Source organism: Pristiophorus japonicus, chromosome 11 (assembly GCF_044704955.1).
Source record: "Pristiophorus japonicus isolate sPriJap1 chromosome 11, sPriJap1.hap1, whole genome shotgun sequence".
NCBI classification, from domain to species: domain Eukaryota; kingdom Metazoa; phylum Chordata; class Chondrichthyes; family Pristiophoridae; genus Pristiophorus; species Pristiophorus japonicus.
The window spans coordinates 34,496,321-34,513,208 of NC_091987.1; the positions used below are offsets into that span (position 1 = coordinate 34,496,321).

General features: G+C 42.0%; 1 protein-coding gene across 5 annotated transcripts in view; it reads left to right on the plus strand.

Moving 5' to 3' along the window:
• Positions 1-16,888, plus strand: part of LOC139276009 (cilia- and flagella-associated protein 47-like) — a 1,107,008-nt gene that overhangs the window by 794,753 nt on the left and 295,367 nt on the right. For all 5 annotated transcript variants that reach the window (XM_070893331.1, XM_070893333.1, XM_070893335.1 and 2 more), the window contains 2 exons: positions 497-634; positions 8,993-9,087. In XM_070893331.1, the coding sequence (XP_070749432.1) occupies positions 497-634; positions 8,993-9,087 (233 nt within the window). The remainder of the gene's footprint in view (positions 1-496; positions 635-8,992; positions 9,088-16,888) is intronic.

Consider the following 16,888-nt stretch of genomic DNA (forward strand, 5'->3'; position numbering starts at 1 on the left):
TGATTTTAACTTGGTTGGGATACCAAAAGGAGGGGAAGTTCTTGCAGTGTAAAATTCATCCCCATAAAGCTTGTTTTTTAAAAATAGACTATGTTGGGCATCCACTCACTGTGATGTTGGAAAGCTACTCATTGATCGCTACCATGTTCTGTCCCCAGTGGAGGAGATATGTTCAACTGATGTTTTTAATGGCTTCTTTCCAGCCAGCTCTTGAATTGAGTGGGAATTCAGCATCCTTCCTGCTGCTTGATGTTGATCTCATTAATGAACGGCACATCAAAGTTTCAGTACTGGCTCTGGTAATCTTCCCTCAGAGGAATGTTCCCCTTTAAATAAATATCGGCACAAAGATCGGTTGAACTAGATCAATGTCACATAAAATTTGAGATTTAGCTTACGTTTAGACTGAGAGCAACAACAATATATAATGCAAGTAATTCACCAGATTAAAAATAATTCTCTAGGCAATAGAGCATCTGTTCCCTATTTGTTTCAGGTGTAATCTCATTTGTAGTTGAAGATGAAACTCGGCAACTGCCTGACTGCAGTACCTCAGTGGAAAAGTCGGATGGTGAACAACCAGTAACAAACGTGACATCAATGGCATGTGAAGCAATTGGGGGTGCAAATTCTGGTATGCTTTTTACGATTCATAATTTAAAGTTGCATCATACTATTTGGTTTGTTTATTGGCAACGTTACTCATACTACATAACTGTTCATTATTTACAAGCTAACATGGTTCAAACGAATTCTTGAAAAAAATGTTTAGAAATGCAGCAAAACCTTTACTTAATCCTTCCTGCAGGCATAGCAAGTCCTTTGGGTGTAAAAAGTAACTGCTCAAAGGTAGCTTTGTACAGTTTTGACTCCGACTGAAGTTGAGGAAAATGAGACTGCAATGTTAGAAAGAATATGTTACCACAGACATCCTAGCTCCTTTTTTGATTGATGAACATCATGTCAGTCAGGTTCAACATCAAATTAATGTAACGTGTTTAGATTAGAAGTAATTACATTCCCAGCTGACTAAAAGTGGCTTCTTAAAATTGGTAGACCAAGCTAACTTCTGTAATTAAAGAGTCATTTTGACTTGTGGGCTGTATATGACACCGTGAAACTGAAAGGTTTGCCTTATAGCATGTTTGATTCTACTAATTTCATTAACGATGCTGAGTAGAATTAGACGAAACCTATTTCAAACAGGTTTTTGGCGCATTAAAAAAATTAGTGGTGAATATGGAGAAGCATCATGTGATGTGATACTAAACCAGAAGTTCTCGGATTCAGCTAATGAACTATTCTGAGAAATGTGTGCACTACTGTTGGCCTAGGTATCCTTGGGATATGGAGAAAAAACAATTAGCTATTACTCCTAATTAATATCTAGTGAAGTCTGCTGGTAAATATATCAGCATAAGGACACCTAATAAGGTGTACTATTCTAAGATAGTTAGTTAGTCAACTATGCAATTCTCTGAGATCTCAGCGCTCCTGGTTAGACAAGGTCTGGAGTACTGTGTACAGATCTGGGCACAGCACCCTCGTGAAGATATACTGGCCTTGGAAGGAGTGCAGTACAGATTCACCAGAATGTTACCAGGGCTCCAAGGGTTACATTATGAGGAGAGATTCCATAAACTAGATTTGTATTCCCTGGAATATAGAAGGTTAGGATTTTTTTGCGATTTTTGAAGGAATTGATAAAATGGATAGAGAGAAACTTTTTCTGCTGGTGGGATAGTTTAGGTTAATGGGACATAAACCTTAAAATCAGAGCCAGATCATTCAAGAGAGAAGTTAGGAAACATCTCTTCCCGCAAAGGGTGGTAGAAGTGTGGAACTCTCCCGCAAAAATCAGTAGATACTAGCTCAATTAATAATTTTAAATCTGAGATCGATAGATTTTTGCTAGCCAAGGGTTTGAAAGGATATGCCTGTTCCTAAGTTCCTCCAATTCTGGTCTCTTGCATAGCCCCGATTTTAATTGGTCCATCATTGGCAGCTGTGTTTTCAGCTGCCTTGGTCCTAAGTTCTGGAATTCTCTCCCTAAACCTCTCTACCTCTTTCTCCTACTTTGAAACACTCCTTTAAAGCTACTTCTTTGACCAAGCTTTTGGTCACCTGTCCTAATATCTCCTATTGTGGATTGTGTCAGAGTTAGTTTGAAAGTGCTCCTCCAAAGCACCTTGTAACATTTTATTACAGTAAAGGTAGAATATAAATGCAGGTTGTTGCGAGTTAGAGTCTTCTGTGCCTAGTGGCACAAAAGTTACGAATATCTGAGTATCATCTTACCTTACTTCCAGCAGATTATAGTTTTCCATTTCTTTTCACACATGTTCATCAGCATATTTTCCCTCCAAGTTTTTTTCAAATGATCCCCAAGGCCTGATAATCTGCATCCCAGAGTACTAAAAGAGGTAGTCATGGAAATAGTAGATGCTTTGGTTGTCATCTTCCAAAATTCTATAGATTATGGAATAGTTCCTGCAGATTGGAGGGTGGCAAATGTAACCCCACGATTTAAAAAAGGAGGGAGAGAGAAAACAGGGAACTACAGACCCGTTAGCCGAACATCAGTAGTAGGGAAAAGCTGGAGTCTATTATAAAGGATGTGATAATGGCACACTTAGATAATATCAACGAGATTAAACAAAGTCAGCATGGATTTATGAAAGGAAAATCATGTTTGACAAACCTACTGGAGTTTTTTGAGGATGTAACTGATAGAATAGATAAGGGAGAACCAGTGGATTCGTGTATTTGGATTTTCAGAAGGCCTTTGATAAAGTCCCACATAAGAGGTTAGTGTGCAAAATTAAAACACATAGGATTGGGAATAATGTATTGGAATGGATTGAAAATTGGTTAACTGACAGGAAACAGAGAGTAGGAATAAACGGGTCTTTTTCGGGGTGGCGGGTAGTGACTAGTGGGGTACCATAGGGATCAGAGCTTGGGCCCCAGCTTTTCACAATATATATATAAATTATTTGGATGAGGAAACTGTCATGTATGTACTTTTGGGATCTCTAGCCACTAGATGGCGTCACTCTTGGAGGCCATTGGGCTGCACGCACGTGTGTGCAGCCCAAGTATAAAAGGCCAGCCATTTTGTATATTAGTCACTTTGGGCCGTATTAAAGCAGAGCCAAGGTCATACCTCTTAGAGTTAAACAGTACTCAGTCTAACAGTTATTGCATACACAACATTTGGCGATGAGGCAACAGGAACCTTTGCTTGCAAAAATGAGCACAATTGGATTGTTGGAGCGATTTGTGGAAGGAGAAGATTGGGCAGACTTTGTGAGCCATTTGAGCCAGTTCTTCATGGCCAACAAAATGGAGGAGGTCGGATAAAGAATCTACTCCTGCCTGTGAGTCCAACAGAGAAGACGTATGAAGAATTGTGTACACTGGTACAGGTCCACCTTAAGCCAGATGAAGGCATCATCACCTCGAGATACAGATTTTACACGCACATTCACTCAGAGGGCCAGAATGCGGCGGAATTTGTTGCCGACCTGAAAGGTCTAGCAGGACCGTGTAAGTTCAGGGCTATGTTGGCAAACATGCTGTAGGACTTCTTTGTAATCGGCATCAACCACAAGATGATCCTGCGTAAACTACTGGCGGTGGAGACGTTGGACTTGAACAGGGCCATCACGATCGCTCGGTAATGCATGACGACGGATAAAAGTCTAAAGCAGATAGCAGTGAAAAATCGAAACTCGGCAAGTACTGTAAATATGATTGATTCAGCGTTCTGCAGAGCGGCACATGGCAGGGCCTACCCGACTGCGTACGCAAAACCCAAAGTCCGCCAGCGGGAATGCATCTGATTTCTCCGTGTTGGCATTGTGGGGGAAATCACTGGCACCAGCTGTGCCGAGTTAAGCAATATAGTTGCAAAGGCTGTTTGAGAGTGGGGCATCTCCAGCGCAAGTGTCCACAGATGAGCAAGCGTGCTGCAACACACCATGTGGAGGATGATGGTCAGACTAGCGCAGATCCGGATACGCAATCTGAGATACTAGAGGAGGAAGTGTATGGACTGTACTCATTCCTAACTAAGAGCAAACCGATAATGATCAATGTGAAATTTAATGGGATGCCGGTATCGATGGAACTGGACATGAGGGCGAGTCAATCGATAATGAGCCAGAGGGCATTCGACAAACTATGGGATACTAAGGCTGTGAGGCCCAGGCTGAGTCCAGTCAATGCCAAGTTGCGCACGTACACCAAAGAACTCATAACGGTGATTGGCAGTGCCACAAGTAAAATGTCATATGACGGTGTGGTTCATGAGTTACCGCTATGGATTGTCCCAGGCAATGGCCCAACGCCGTTCGGCAGGAACTAACTTGAAAAAATCAGATGCAATTGGAATGACATCAAGATGTTATCATCGGAGAAAGATACATGTGCCCAAGTACTGAGCAAGTTCCCCTTGCTGTTCGAACCAGGCATCGGTAACTTCACGGGAGCCAAGGTGCAGATCCACGTGGACTTGGATGCAAGACCCATCCATCATAAAGCTCGGGCAGTTCCGTATACGATGAGGGAGAAGGTCGAAATCGAACTGGACAGACTCCAGCGTGAAGGGATCATATCACCAGTTGAATTTAATGAATGGGCCAGCCCCATTGTTCCTGTGCTGCAAAGTGATGGCACAGTCAGAATCTGTGGAGACTACAAGGCTACAATCAACAGGGTTTCGAAACAGGATCAATACCCGTTACCGAAGGCTGATGTCTTGTTTGCAATGCTAGCTGGGGGGAAGTCATTCACCAAACTGGACTTGACGTCGACCTACATGACATAGGAGCTGGTCGAGATGTTGAAGAGACTTACATGCATTAACACGTATAAAGGACTATTTATTTATCACAGGTGCCCTTTCGGAATTCACTCGGCTGCAGCAATATTTCAGAGGAACATGGAGAGTCTACTGAAGTCCATTCCCAGAACTGTCGTGTTTCAAGATGACATCCTGATCGCTGGTCGTGACTCTGAGGAACATCTGAACAACCTGGAAGAGGTTCTACATCATCTGGACAAAGTGGGACTCAGATTGAAATGCTCGAAGTGCGTCTTCATAGCACCAGAGGTCGAATTCCTGGGGAGGAAAATTGCTGCTGACGGCATCAGGCCCACGGACGCGAAAACCAAAGCCATCAAGAATGCACCCAAGCTGCAGAATGTGTTCAGCCCTGGATCTACTCAACTACTTCGGTAACTTCCTACCTAAATTGAGCACCTTATTAGAACCACTGCACATGCGGTTAAGAAAAGGCGACAACTGGGTGTGGGGTGCGTCTCAAGACAGAGCTTTTGAGAAAGTCACTAATCTGCTTTGCTCTAACAAGCTGCTGGTACATTATGACCCATGTAAACATTTAGTATTGGCATGTGATGCTTCACCATATGGAATTGGTTGCGTACTCCAACAAGCTAATGAGTCGGGTAAACTTCAACCAGTCGCGTATGCTTCAAAAAGTTTGTTTAAAGCGAAAAGAGCCCACAGCATGGTAGAGAAAGAAGCACTAGCCTGTGTGTATGGGGTTAAAAAGATGCATCAGTACCTGTTTGGTCTTCGGTTTGAACTGGAGACAGATCACAAGTTGCTCATTTCACTGTTCTCTGAAAACAAAGGTATCAATACCAATGCTTCATCCCACATCCAGAGGTGGGCGCTGACATTATCCGCTTATGATTATGTCATTTGCCATAGACCTGGCACCGAGAATTGTGCCGATGCTTTGAGCCGTCTGCCATTGCCCACAGCGGAGGTGGAAATGCCACAACCGGCGGACCTATTATTACTTATGGATGCTTTTGAGAATGAAGAAACCCCTGTCATGGCTGAACAAGTTAAGACCTGGACCAGCCAGGACCCGATTTTATCGGTGGTGAAGAGTTGCATCCTCAAAGGTCATTGGTCTGCCATACCCACACAAATGTGCGAGGAGACCGAACCTTACATTCGTCGCAATGACAAACTGTCTATTCAGTCGGATTGTATACTGTGGGACAATCGTGTTGTTATACCCAAGAAAGGGAGAGAGAAATTTATATATGAGCTCCATAGCACACATTCCGGCATTGTAATGATGAAAACCATCGCCAGCTCTCATGTATGGTGGCCGAGAATTGATTCTGAGCTGGAATCATGTGTACATCAGTGCAACACTTGCATGCAGCTCAGCAAAGCACCAGCGGAATTGCCACTGAGTCTGTAGTCGTGGCCGTCCAAACCATGGTCCAGGATCCACATAGATTTTGCAGGTCCCTTCCTGGGGAAGCTGTTTTTAGTTGTGGTGGATACATATTCGAAGTAGATAGAGTGTATAATCATGTCATCTAGCACATCCACAGCCACCATTGAGAATCTCAGTGTCATGTTCGCGACACATGGTCTGCCTGACATTGTTGTTAGCGACAATGGATCGTGCTTCACCAGTCAGGAGTTTCAAGAGTTCATGAAACTCAATGGTATCAAACATGTAAGGTCAGTACTGTTCAAACCTGCATCCAATGGGCAAGCAGAACATGCTGTCCAAATCATAAGCAGAGTATGAAGTGAGTAACCCAAATGTCACTGCAGATCCGCCTGTCATGCACACTGCTTAGTTACAGGACAAGCCCACACAAGCTTACTGGGGTCTTGCCTGCTGAACTAATGATGAAGAGAGGTCTTAAAACCAAGCTATCTCTTGTACACCCTGGCTTGAATAATCATGTTGAATATAGAAGACTAAGTCAGCAAGGTTAATACGATCGCGCAGCTGTGTCACACGATATTTCTGTAAATTATCCTGTATATGTTCTGAATTATGGTCAGGGTCCCAAATGGATTGCAGGTACTGTTATGGCCAAGGAGGGCAACAGATTAATTATCGTCAAGCTCAAAAATGGGCAAACATGCAGGAAACATATGGATCAGACAAAACTGTGGCACACAGACGAACCGGAACAGTCAGAGGAAGAGACAATCGACGACCAACCAACCTACCCCCAATCATCAGAGGACTCAGTGGTCATCAGTGAATCGGGACTTTCAATCAGTGACATGTCAACGAAAATGGACTTTCAATCCCTGACATGGCCATTGCCACTCCCACCATGTCAATCATCCAGCCACCAGTCACAACAGATTCTGAACACTCACCCAAGGCTGGAGTTGAACTGAGACAGTCAACCCGGGAGCATAAAACACCGGACCGTCTCAATTTGTAAAAGACTGTGTTAATATCTCAGAAGGGGGTATTGTCATGTATGCACTTTTGGAATCACTGGCCACTAGATGGCATTTCTGTTGAAGGCCATTGGGCTGCACGCATTTTGTATATTAGTCACTTGGGCCTTAATAAAGCAGAGCCAAAGTCATACCTCTTGGAGTTAAACAGTACTCAGTCTAACAGTTATTGCATACACAACAGGAACCAAATGTAATATTTCCAAGTTTGCTGACGACATAAAACTAGGTGGGATTGTGAGTTGTGAGGAGGATGCAAAGATGCCGCAAGGTGATTTAGATAGGTTGAGTGAGTGGGCAAACACATGGCAGATGCAGTATAACGTGGATAAATGTGAAGTTATCCACTTTGGTAGGAAAAACATAAGGACAAAGTATTATTTAAATAGTGATGGCTTGGGAAGTGTCGATGTACAGAAGGACCTGGGTGTCTTTATACACCAGTCATTGAAAGCAAACTTGCAGATGCAGCAAGCAGTTAGGAAGGCAAATGGTATATTGGCCTTCATTGCAAGAGGATTTGAGAACAGGAGCAAGGATGTCTTACTACAGTTAAACAGGGCCTTGATGAGACCGCACCTCAAGTATTGTGTGCAGTTTTGGTCCCCTTATCTAAGAAAGGATATACTTGCCATAGAGGGAGTGCAGCGAAGGTTCACCAGACTGATTCCTGGAGTGGCGGGACTGTCGTATGAGGAGAGATTGGGTCGACTAGGCCTGTATTCACTAGAGTTTTGAAGAATGAGAGGGGATCTAATTGAAACGTATAAAATTCTGACTGGATTGGATTGACTGGATGCGGGGAAGATGTTTTCCCTGGCTGGGAAGTCTAAAACAAGGGGTCACAGTCTCAGGATACAGGGTAGGAAATTTAGGACCGAGATGAGTAGACATTTTTTCACTCAGAGGGTGGTGAACCTGTGGAATTCTCTACCACAGAAGGCTGTGGAGGCCAAGTCACTGAATATATTTAAGAAGGAGATAGATAGATTTCTGGAAATAAAAGGCATCAAAGGGTATGGGGGAAAAGTGGGAATGTGGTGTTGAGATAGAGGATCAGCCATGATCATATTGAATGGCGTTGCAGACTCAAAGGGCCGAATGGCCTACTACTGCTCCTATTTTCTATGTTTCTATGTTTCTATGATTATGTTCCCCTTTTTTAATCCACATTACACCATATTCATTCCTCAACAGACAATCATCCTTTTCCAGACCTGTCATGACTGGGAAAATGTTAGGAAGAAATGTTGGACTTGGGTAGGGAACTCCCATTCCAGGCTGAGCATACACCCATCCTGGGAGTTCTCTCACTTAGAAAAGCCTTTTTTGATGCAGGGCAGATTTATTAGATTTCCCTGTAAATGTTGCACTGTAGGCAAAGGGTTCTCTTGTATAGCCTCGTACTGAAGTGAGGCCCTCAGCTGGCTGCTCATCCTGAATCTTGTTCACCTTCCTCTTCCTTTCCAAGGCATTTATCAACTATACAACCACCAAAAACAAATGGAACATCTTCATTACACCAGTTATTTTCATTCACAATTAGTATTTGTATCATACATAAATATGCATGTACAGAAACTATGTTTTGGCAATAGCTTGTTAGGTTTGGATGTCCATAATTATAACATTATGATGGTTGCTTTAAAATTGCTAAGGAGAAATACTGTTGATGCAATTAAAATATTAATTGTGAAATTATTTCATTTTATTCTTTAACTATCGCAGAGAAGAACATATTGTACAGAGTCTGGTTTTACTTGGAGATTAATACTATCCCAGCTCCACCTGAGCAGTGTCTCTGTGTAACCTGTGCTGTGCAGGTAAGAGAAATATAAGGGAAGTAGGGTGAAAATCAATTGCAACCATATTTTAAAAGGTAAATAAATGTAATGTGAGTAATATGAATATTTTTAGAATTTTAATTTATGATGTTAATTACAATAAGAGTAATAGATATAGAAGTGACTCAAAGGCAGTGATCCCATTGTGTGTGTGGTGGACCGGTGGATAATCAAGTCAGATGACAAAGCTCAAGTATTTATTACTGTCACTGGAACACTGAAATGAGATTATAGCCTTGAAATCATTCCCATATGTCTTTTTAACATGATACTGTTGGCAGGATAGTTTTATTTCTTTTGCACTATTATTTTTGGTCTCTGTCTTGGTGAATACTGAGGGACAGGATCTCTATTCATGACATACCCGCTAAAGGATTAGGGATGTCTTTTAACCACTGCAAATTTATAGTGTGGTTATTTGCAGTTGATTATCATAAATGTATACAGTGGTATATGTTATGCTTGTCACTGATTGCAGGTTTGTGATAATCAGGTACAGTAGTATACTGAATAAGGCATTGGCATTAGTAACCCAGAGATTGAGAGTCCAAATACTACACTTTGCAAGTTACGTAATTGAATTCAATGAATCTGGTAATTTGTGTACTGGTACTGAAAAGGATATGACTGTGAAAGTTGCTAAACCTAACTGTTTCACTAATGTCTATGTGGGAAGACAAATCATCATCCCAATTTGGTCTGGCCTACTAATGACTCTCATCTGACATTTGGGCCCAGATTTTCCAGGGCCTATGACTGCACATGGGGTGTGTACGCAGCCGTAAGTGCCCCGCAAGTTCCGGGTTCCCACATGTGATGCGCATATGCAAAAACCGGGAACTTGCAATCTGTCAAGAATCTTCTTGACAGATCATCCACATCCCTGGGAAATGGACATTTGCTGGCGGAGTGTTGGGTTATTTGCCTAACTGCTGCCCAGCGACTGCCGATGAAACACTTATGCCTGGTAAAAGCAGGCGTAAGGCTTTTTACCAGTGTAAGGGTTTAGATAAATATTAAAATTAAAATGTTAAAATCATTTTAACATTCAAAAACCTGTAAAATAAGATTAGGTTATTTTTGGTCTTTTGAAAAATGTTTACATTTATTTTTCAAAAAATTAAATGTTTATTTTAAATGTTTTATTAAATTGTATTGTAATTAATTTAAAACCTGTAATTTTTTTTTATTTCAGTGTTGTGTACATGTATTTTTTAATGTGATTCCTATTAAGCTTATGTGGATTCCGTATGGAAATAGAATTCCCATAAGCATAATGGGAATCCCTTTTCCGATTGGTTGGGCCGGCTTGCGAACCACATGCGCTCCTGGGATACATGGGCCTTTACGCATGCGTACGCATGAGTCTCCGTGGATCTAGAACCATCAGGTAGATTCGTAGTTTTATTGCGGTTTGGAGGCAACTGACTGCAAATTCAGGCCCAATGTGGTTGACTGTAAACATCCTCAGTGATCTAGGAAGTCCTCAGTTATAAAAACAATTACTTCTGCTACCTTCTCAGGGCAACTAGTGATAGGTAATAAAGGCATTGCCCATATCCTGCCAGTGAAGACAAACAAATAACATAGATTTTTTTTTTACTTTTGTGAATTTTATGCTCACCAAGGTGATGGATTTTGGTGCTGGGATAAGAAACACATCAAGTGTAAATACAGAGTAAAGTTCCCTCTACTCTGTTAAAACAATGGGGGATATTTTCTGATGTTAGTTAAAAACAACAATAAAGACCGATGTTAAACTGGTGATAAATGGAAGAATAAATTAAACCTTCCAGTTATTTTGGGGCCGAAATTGGTGAAGGTCAAGGGCCGCCCAAGTGCCGCCCAAAGGACTGCTGATGGCCGCCGAGATACTTTGGGCGGGAGTTTCAGCAAACAGGTCCTTGAAAGGGCGCCGGCGGCAAAAGAGGGACTTATGCTGTCAGTCTGAACGGCAGCGGGTGGGAGGTCTCAATCTCGGCGGCAAAGGCTCTTACCACCCAAGTGCTGCCAAGGATAGAGTCGGGCCCGCGGAGGGTTGAAGAGCTGAAAAGAAAATCAATGCAAAAAAAAACAGAACACCTTCAGGGGACCCCATGCAGGTAAGTCGCTGTAAGAACATTTAAAAAAAAATGTTCACTAACTTTTTTTTGCAGGTCTTCATACCTACCATCAGGGATAGACCAGCCTCCACGCAGCGGTCCTTCCCCCTTCTGGCGCCGACTCCCGCCCGCAACAATCTGGCATCTCGGCTAGCGGGAGGTCACTTGCGCCACTTGGCCATCCGCTGATGTCAGTGGGCAGTTCCCGGTGGTTCTCCCCTCCCGTGGGCTCCAGCCCAAGTGCAAACTGGCACAGGGCGGAACCCATAGAGGAATGAAGGCGGATCTCGGCGGTAAGGCCATCAATTTCAGCTCCTTTATGTTTTTGCGCTCCTATTTTCCTGCCCTCAAAAAAAGAGTGATATTGGTAACTATATATTTTTTTAAATCACCTGTTGCTTGTTGATATCTGGTTATTTAATTTTTAGAGAAAGGTGCAGCAGTTTTCTGCTGGAGAAAATGAAAATAACTAGGTAATTAGTTCATCCACTTATGAGGCAGCTAAATGAGGCAGCTAAACTCTTTGGTAGAGTATTTGTTCAACATAGATTTTAATATAGTTCTTAAATTAAATAGTTCAGTATTGCTATTGGTGGAAAAAAGCTGTTAAATGATGAAGACCCCATTGGAGGTTAATCACCCATTCCCAGTATCTGGGGAAGCCTTCAGTTTCTTCCTGGCCCACTCTGTTAATGTTCTCCAGCGGCAGGATGTCCAGCTTAGCATGTTCAAATTGCAGGGGCCTCGTTCATTTGGGTTTGTTCCCATCTATTATGTGCCTCCTTGTACAGACATCTGAAATATTCTCTCTGTCTGTATTTACCAGACAGGAATCAATAATTCATAGGCTCAAAATATTGTCTATTTTCATATCATTTTTAAAAACTTTGAGAAACAAGTGGCACAGTGGTGTAGTATGCGATTATTTTACCCCAGAAATCTGGGGCCAGATTTTGCTAGAGCGTGGCACCTCGCTCTGAAGTTAGACTTGTTCATGCATATTTAGGTTTCAAAATTTTTTCCCACAAAGTTGTTGGAAGTGCATGCTGACAATAGTGCAGTGAGAGAAACACGGCATCTTGAATTTTGGTGAACAATGGGGAAAATAGTGTATCTCCTTAACCAATGAGAATTAAGGATTAATAAATAAACAGAGGAAGGATTGAGAAGAAGGGTTAAATAGCATGGATGAATTCACTGTCAAATCATATACAGAAAGAGAAAAAGAAAAGAGGGAATGGAAGATTGGTTTAAGAAAGAGATAAAAAGAGACAGCAAGGAAAAGTAAGAATAAAATTTTTTTATTTGTTATTTTTAAAATCTCCTAAAACAATATACAACCTGAAGGAATGAAATCGACTACATACTTATCATTGTTCACTTTCTGGACGAGAGGTTGATTGGCAGTCATTAACAATTATCATGTTGTTAAAATGGTACTTATTGTTATTAATTACTAGACTTAACCTTCTGTGATGAATTTAATGGGCAATTAATGTGCAAATGCAACAACTTCATAAAAATCATGAAGAGATTAAGCACGAGATGTCGTTTTCGCAAAAAATTGGCCAGCAACTTATGGTGATTTGCAACTCAAGTGGTATCTCTTTCTTGCTACAAGTTGCTGGCCAATTTGCACAATATTAATGGTGTGCATCATTTTTTCAGCAAAATCTAGCCACTGGATTTGGCATACTGCTAGACTGATTTCCTTATAAGAGTGCTAAAGGAAATGAGCTTTGATTTTCAGTTCCAAATGGGCATAAACTGCCCGTAATTTGGCATTTTATAATGTGATACATTTATAAGAAGTTTGTCAAATTTATATTATTTGGCAAGATGACATAAATTAAATATTGATAGGTACAGAAAATTAATTCTTTTTCCTAATTTATAATATATATTAGCAATATTGGCCAGAATTTTCTTTACCTTGGCGGGTCCAATGTGGACGGTGTCCATGGTGGGTCGTGGCCCCACTGCTGGCTCCATCCCGCTGTTGAAAATGAACTTACCTTAATAGGATCTATTAAGCCTGCCCAGCACGTTAACCAGCCCAATGAGATGGAGTGAGTCTGGTGACGTCATTAATAGTGCGTTTTCAGCCTGGATCCTTAAAAGGAACCTGGCCACATTAACTTTTAAGTTTAATCTAACATATTGGGGGTTGAATATTTACTCTACAATAATATAATAAAAGTTATGTATGAGTGGCAAAGAAATATTTAAATAATATTATCATTAAGTAGTATGACACCATCTACAAATACGATCAAGAACATAATTTAAAAAGTACATTAATCGGGAGGTTGTTGGTGCTTTATTTAGTCACAAATCTATAGACTTTTGTATCAGCAACTAGTACAAATAAAAGATGTGAATGTATAGGTAATATATAAAATTAAGCAGATTTTAAATGTAATTGTAAAGGGATGGACTTACAATCTTATGCAAGTTCAGCGGAAGAGCTGCGGAAACCCTGTCAAACAATGTAGGTGACGCTTATGTGCTTCTGGAATTTCTGCAGCTATTCTGTTGAAGTTAGCAATGGACAAATTAGAGAACCTCTTCAGGAATTCATCCTAAAGTCTCAGATTGAAAACTTAAATTAGTTATATTAAGGGACTGAAAGCAAATTGAACCAATGGAATGAGTGATGAGAATTAAATTGTTACGGTTGATGACTTGATTTAATGTGTAACTGGACAATCGCAGTATACTGTGAGACAAACCTGACCAGAAACAGCGCAAAATTTATTTAAATGGTATATGTCATTTTTTATAGTGCAGATCAATTCACTGTACTTACTGTTGAGAGTGGAAGGCTACAGCCGAGAATGGCCACTGAAAAATATATTTCCCTCACTGTTCTGGGTAGCACTGACATCCCTTCAGGAATTTCTGAATTAACATTTACCAGTAGTTTTTCAAGTAGAATAGAATCTCCATCAATTTGTTAGCTGATGTAATCAACATTTTTTTTATTTTGGCTTGTTTTTCATGCTGTCAGATAATCAATGGAGCAATGGCCACGGAACTCCTGCCTCAGGTTGACAGATGTGGTTCCTGAGCTGCGTGAATCCCGTGGCCATGTGGGGAAATTTTAAAAGTAAGTGAAAAAAGGCTCTTGAGTGCCTGTCAATTACCTGATAATGATCTCAATTGGGTACCCCGCCACTGCGAGTTGGGTCGGCTCCACGATGACAGACGCGCTTGTGGGAAAAGTGCGTGGGAGCGAGATGACAGCGGGTTACCAACCCACTGTAAAAATTAACAACTTTCCCACCCAACCCGCCACAGATCACACCTGCTACCATCCCAGAAAGTTCAGCCCATTGATACAACGAGCATTTCGATACTGACGATTTATATTAAGCACCCTGGTCTACATCACAATTATGGAGCCTGCTGAAATGGTCTGTTTTTAGCAACATGGATGCTCTTCATATTCCTAACATTAAGCCAGCATGAAAAGAAAAGGGTGTATTTTTTATTCAGTTATTCTAAGTTGTAAATATTTGGAATTTTTAGGTTTCAGGTTAGCTTTGCAGAACTTGAAAATAACAGGAATGGTAGCTCGTCTATGCTCTATGCTCGTCTTTGAATAGGGCCATGGGACCTTTACGTCCATCTGAGAAGGCAAATGGATCTCAGTTTAACGTCCCATAATGATTATGTTACTGGACTAATGATCCAGAGGCGTAAGTTCAAATCCCACCACTGCAGCTGGGGAATTTAAATTCAGTTAATTAAATAAATCTGGACTAAAAAGCGTATCAGTAGTCGTGACCATGAAACTATCGGATTGTCGTAAAAACCTATCAAGTTATTTAATGTCCTTTAGGGAAGGAAATATGCCATCCTTACCTGGTCTGGCTTATATGTGATTCTAGACAGACTGTCAACTGCCCTCTGAACTGGCCTAGCAAACAACTCAGTTGTAACAAACCGCTGCAGAAAATTACAAATAAAACTGGTCAGACCACCCGGCATCAACCTCGGCAGCAACCCTGCAATGTCCTTCTCAGTAACATCTGGGGACTTCTGTCAAAATTGGGAAAGCTGTCACACAGACTAGTCATGGTCATTCTCACAGAATCATACCTTTCAGCGAATATCCCAGACTCCTCCATCACCATCCCTGAGTATTTCCTGTCCCACCAGCAGGACAGACCCACCGTTGGTGGCGGTACAGTGGTACACAGTTGGAGACTCCTCAACATTGACTCCGGATCCCATGATGTCTCATGGCTTCAGTTCAAGCATGGGCAAGGAAACCTCCTACTGATTACTGCCCTACTTCAGCTGATGAATCAGTACTCCTTCATGTTGAACAGCACTTGGAAGAAGCACTGAGGGCAAGGACACAGAATGTACTCTGGGTGGGGGACTTCAATGTCTATCATCAAGAGTGGCTTGGTAGCACCACTACTGACCGAGCTGGCAGAGTCCTGAAGGACATAACTGCCAGACTAGGCCCGCAGCAGGTGGTGAAAGAACCAACATGAGGAGGGAAAAAACCTACTTGAACTCGTCCTTACCAATTTAGCTGTCGCAGATGCATCTGTACATGACAGCATTGGTCGCAGTGCACAGTCCTTGTGGAGACGAAGACCCATTTTCACACTGACACCCTCCATCATGTTGTGTGGTACTATCACTATGCTAAATTGGATCGATTCAGAACAGATTAATCAGCTAAAAGCTGGGTATCCATGAGGTGCTGTGGGCCACCAGCAGCGGAAGATTTTTACTCCACCACAATCTGAAACCACATGACCTGGCATATCCCTCACTCTATCATTACCATCAAGCCAGGGGAGCAACCCTGGTTCAATTAGGAGTGCAAAAGAGCATGCCAGGAATAGCACCAGGCATACCCAAAAATGAAGTACCAAGCAGGGGAAGCTGCAACACAGGACTGCATGCATGGTAAACAGCGGAAGCAGCATGCTATAAACAGAACTAAGCGATCCCACAAACAACGGATCAGATCAAAGCTCTGCAGTCCTGCCACACCCAATCATGCATGGTAGTGGACAATTAAACAACTAACAACAGGAGGCGGTTCCATGAATATTCCAATCCTCAATGATGGCAGAGCCCAGCACACGAGTGCAAAAGATAAGGCTAAAGCGTTTGCAACCATCTTCAGCTAGAGGTGCCAAGTTGATGATCCATCTCGGCCTCCTCCTGACGTCCCCACCATCACAGAAGCCAGTCTTCAGCCAATTCGATTCACTCCATGTGATATCAAGAAACGCCTGAGTGCACTGGCTACAGCAAAGGCTTCGGGCCCCAACAACATCCCGGCCGTCGTGCTAAAGACTTGTGCTCTAAAACTAGCTGTGCCTCTAGCCCAAGCTGTTCCAGTACAGCTCCAACACTGACATCAACCTGACAATGTGGAAAACTGCCCAGGTATGTCCTGTCCACAAAAAGAAGGACAAATCCAATCCGCCCAATTATCGCCCCATCAGTCTACTCTCAATCGTCAGCGAAGTGATGGACGGTGTCGTCGACAGTGCTATCAAGCGGCACTTATTCACTAATAACCTGCTTACTAATACTCAGTTTGTGTTCCACCAGGACCACTTGGCTCCAGACTTCTTACAGCCTTGGTCCAAACATGGACAAAAGAGCTGAATTCCAGAGGTGAGGTGCAATCAAGGCAGCAT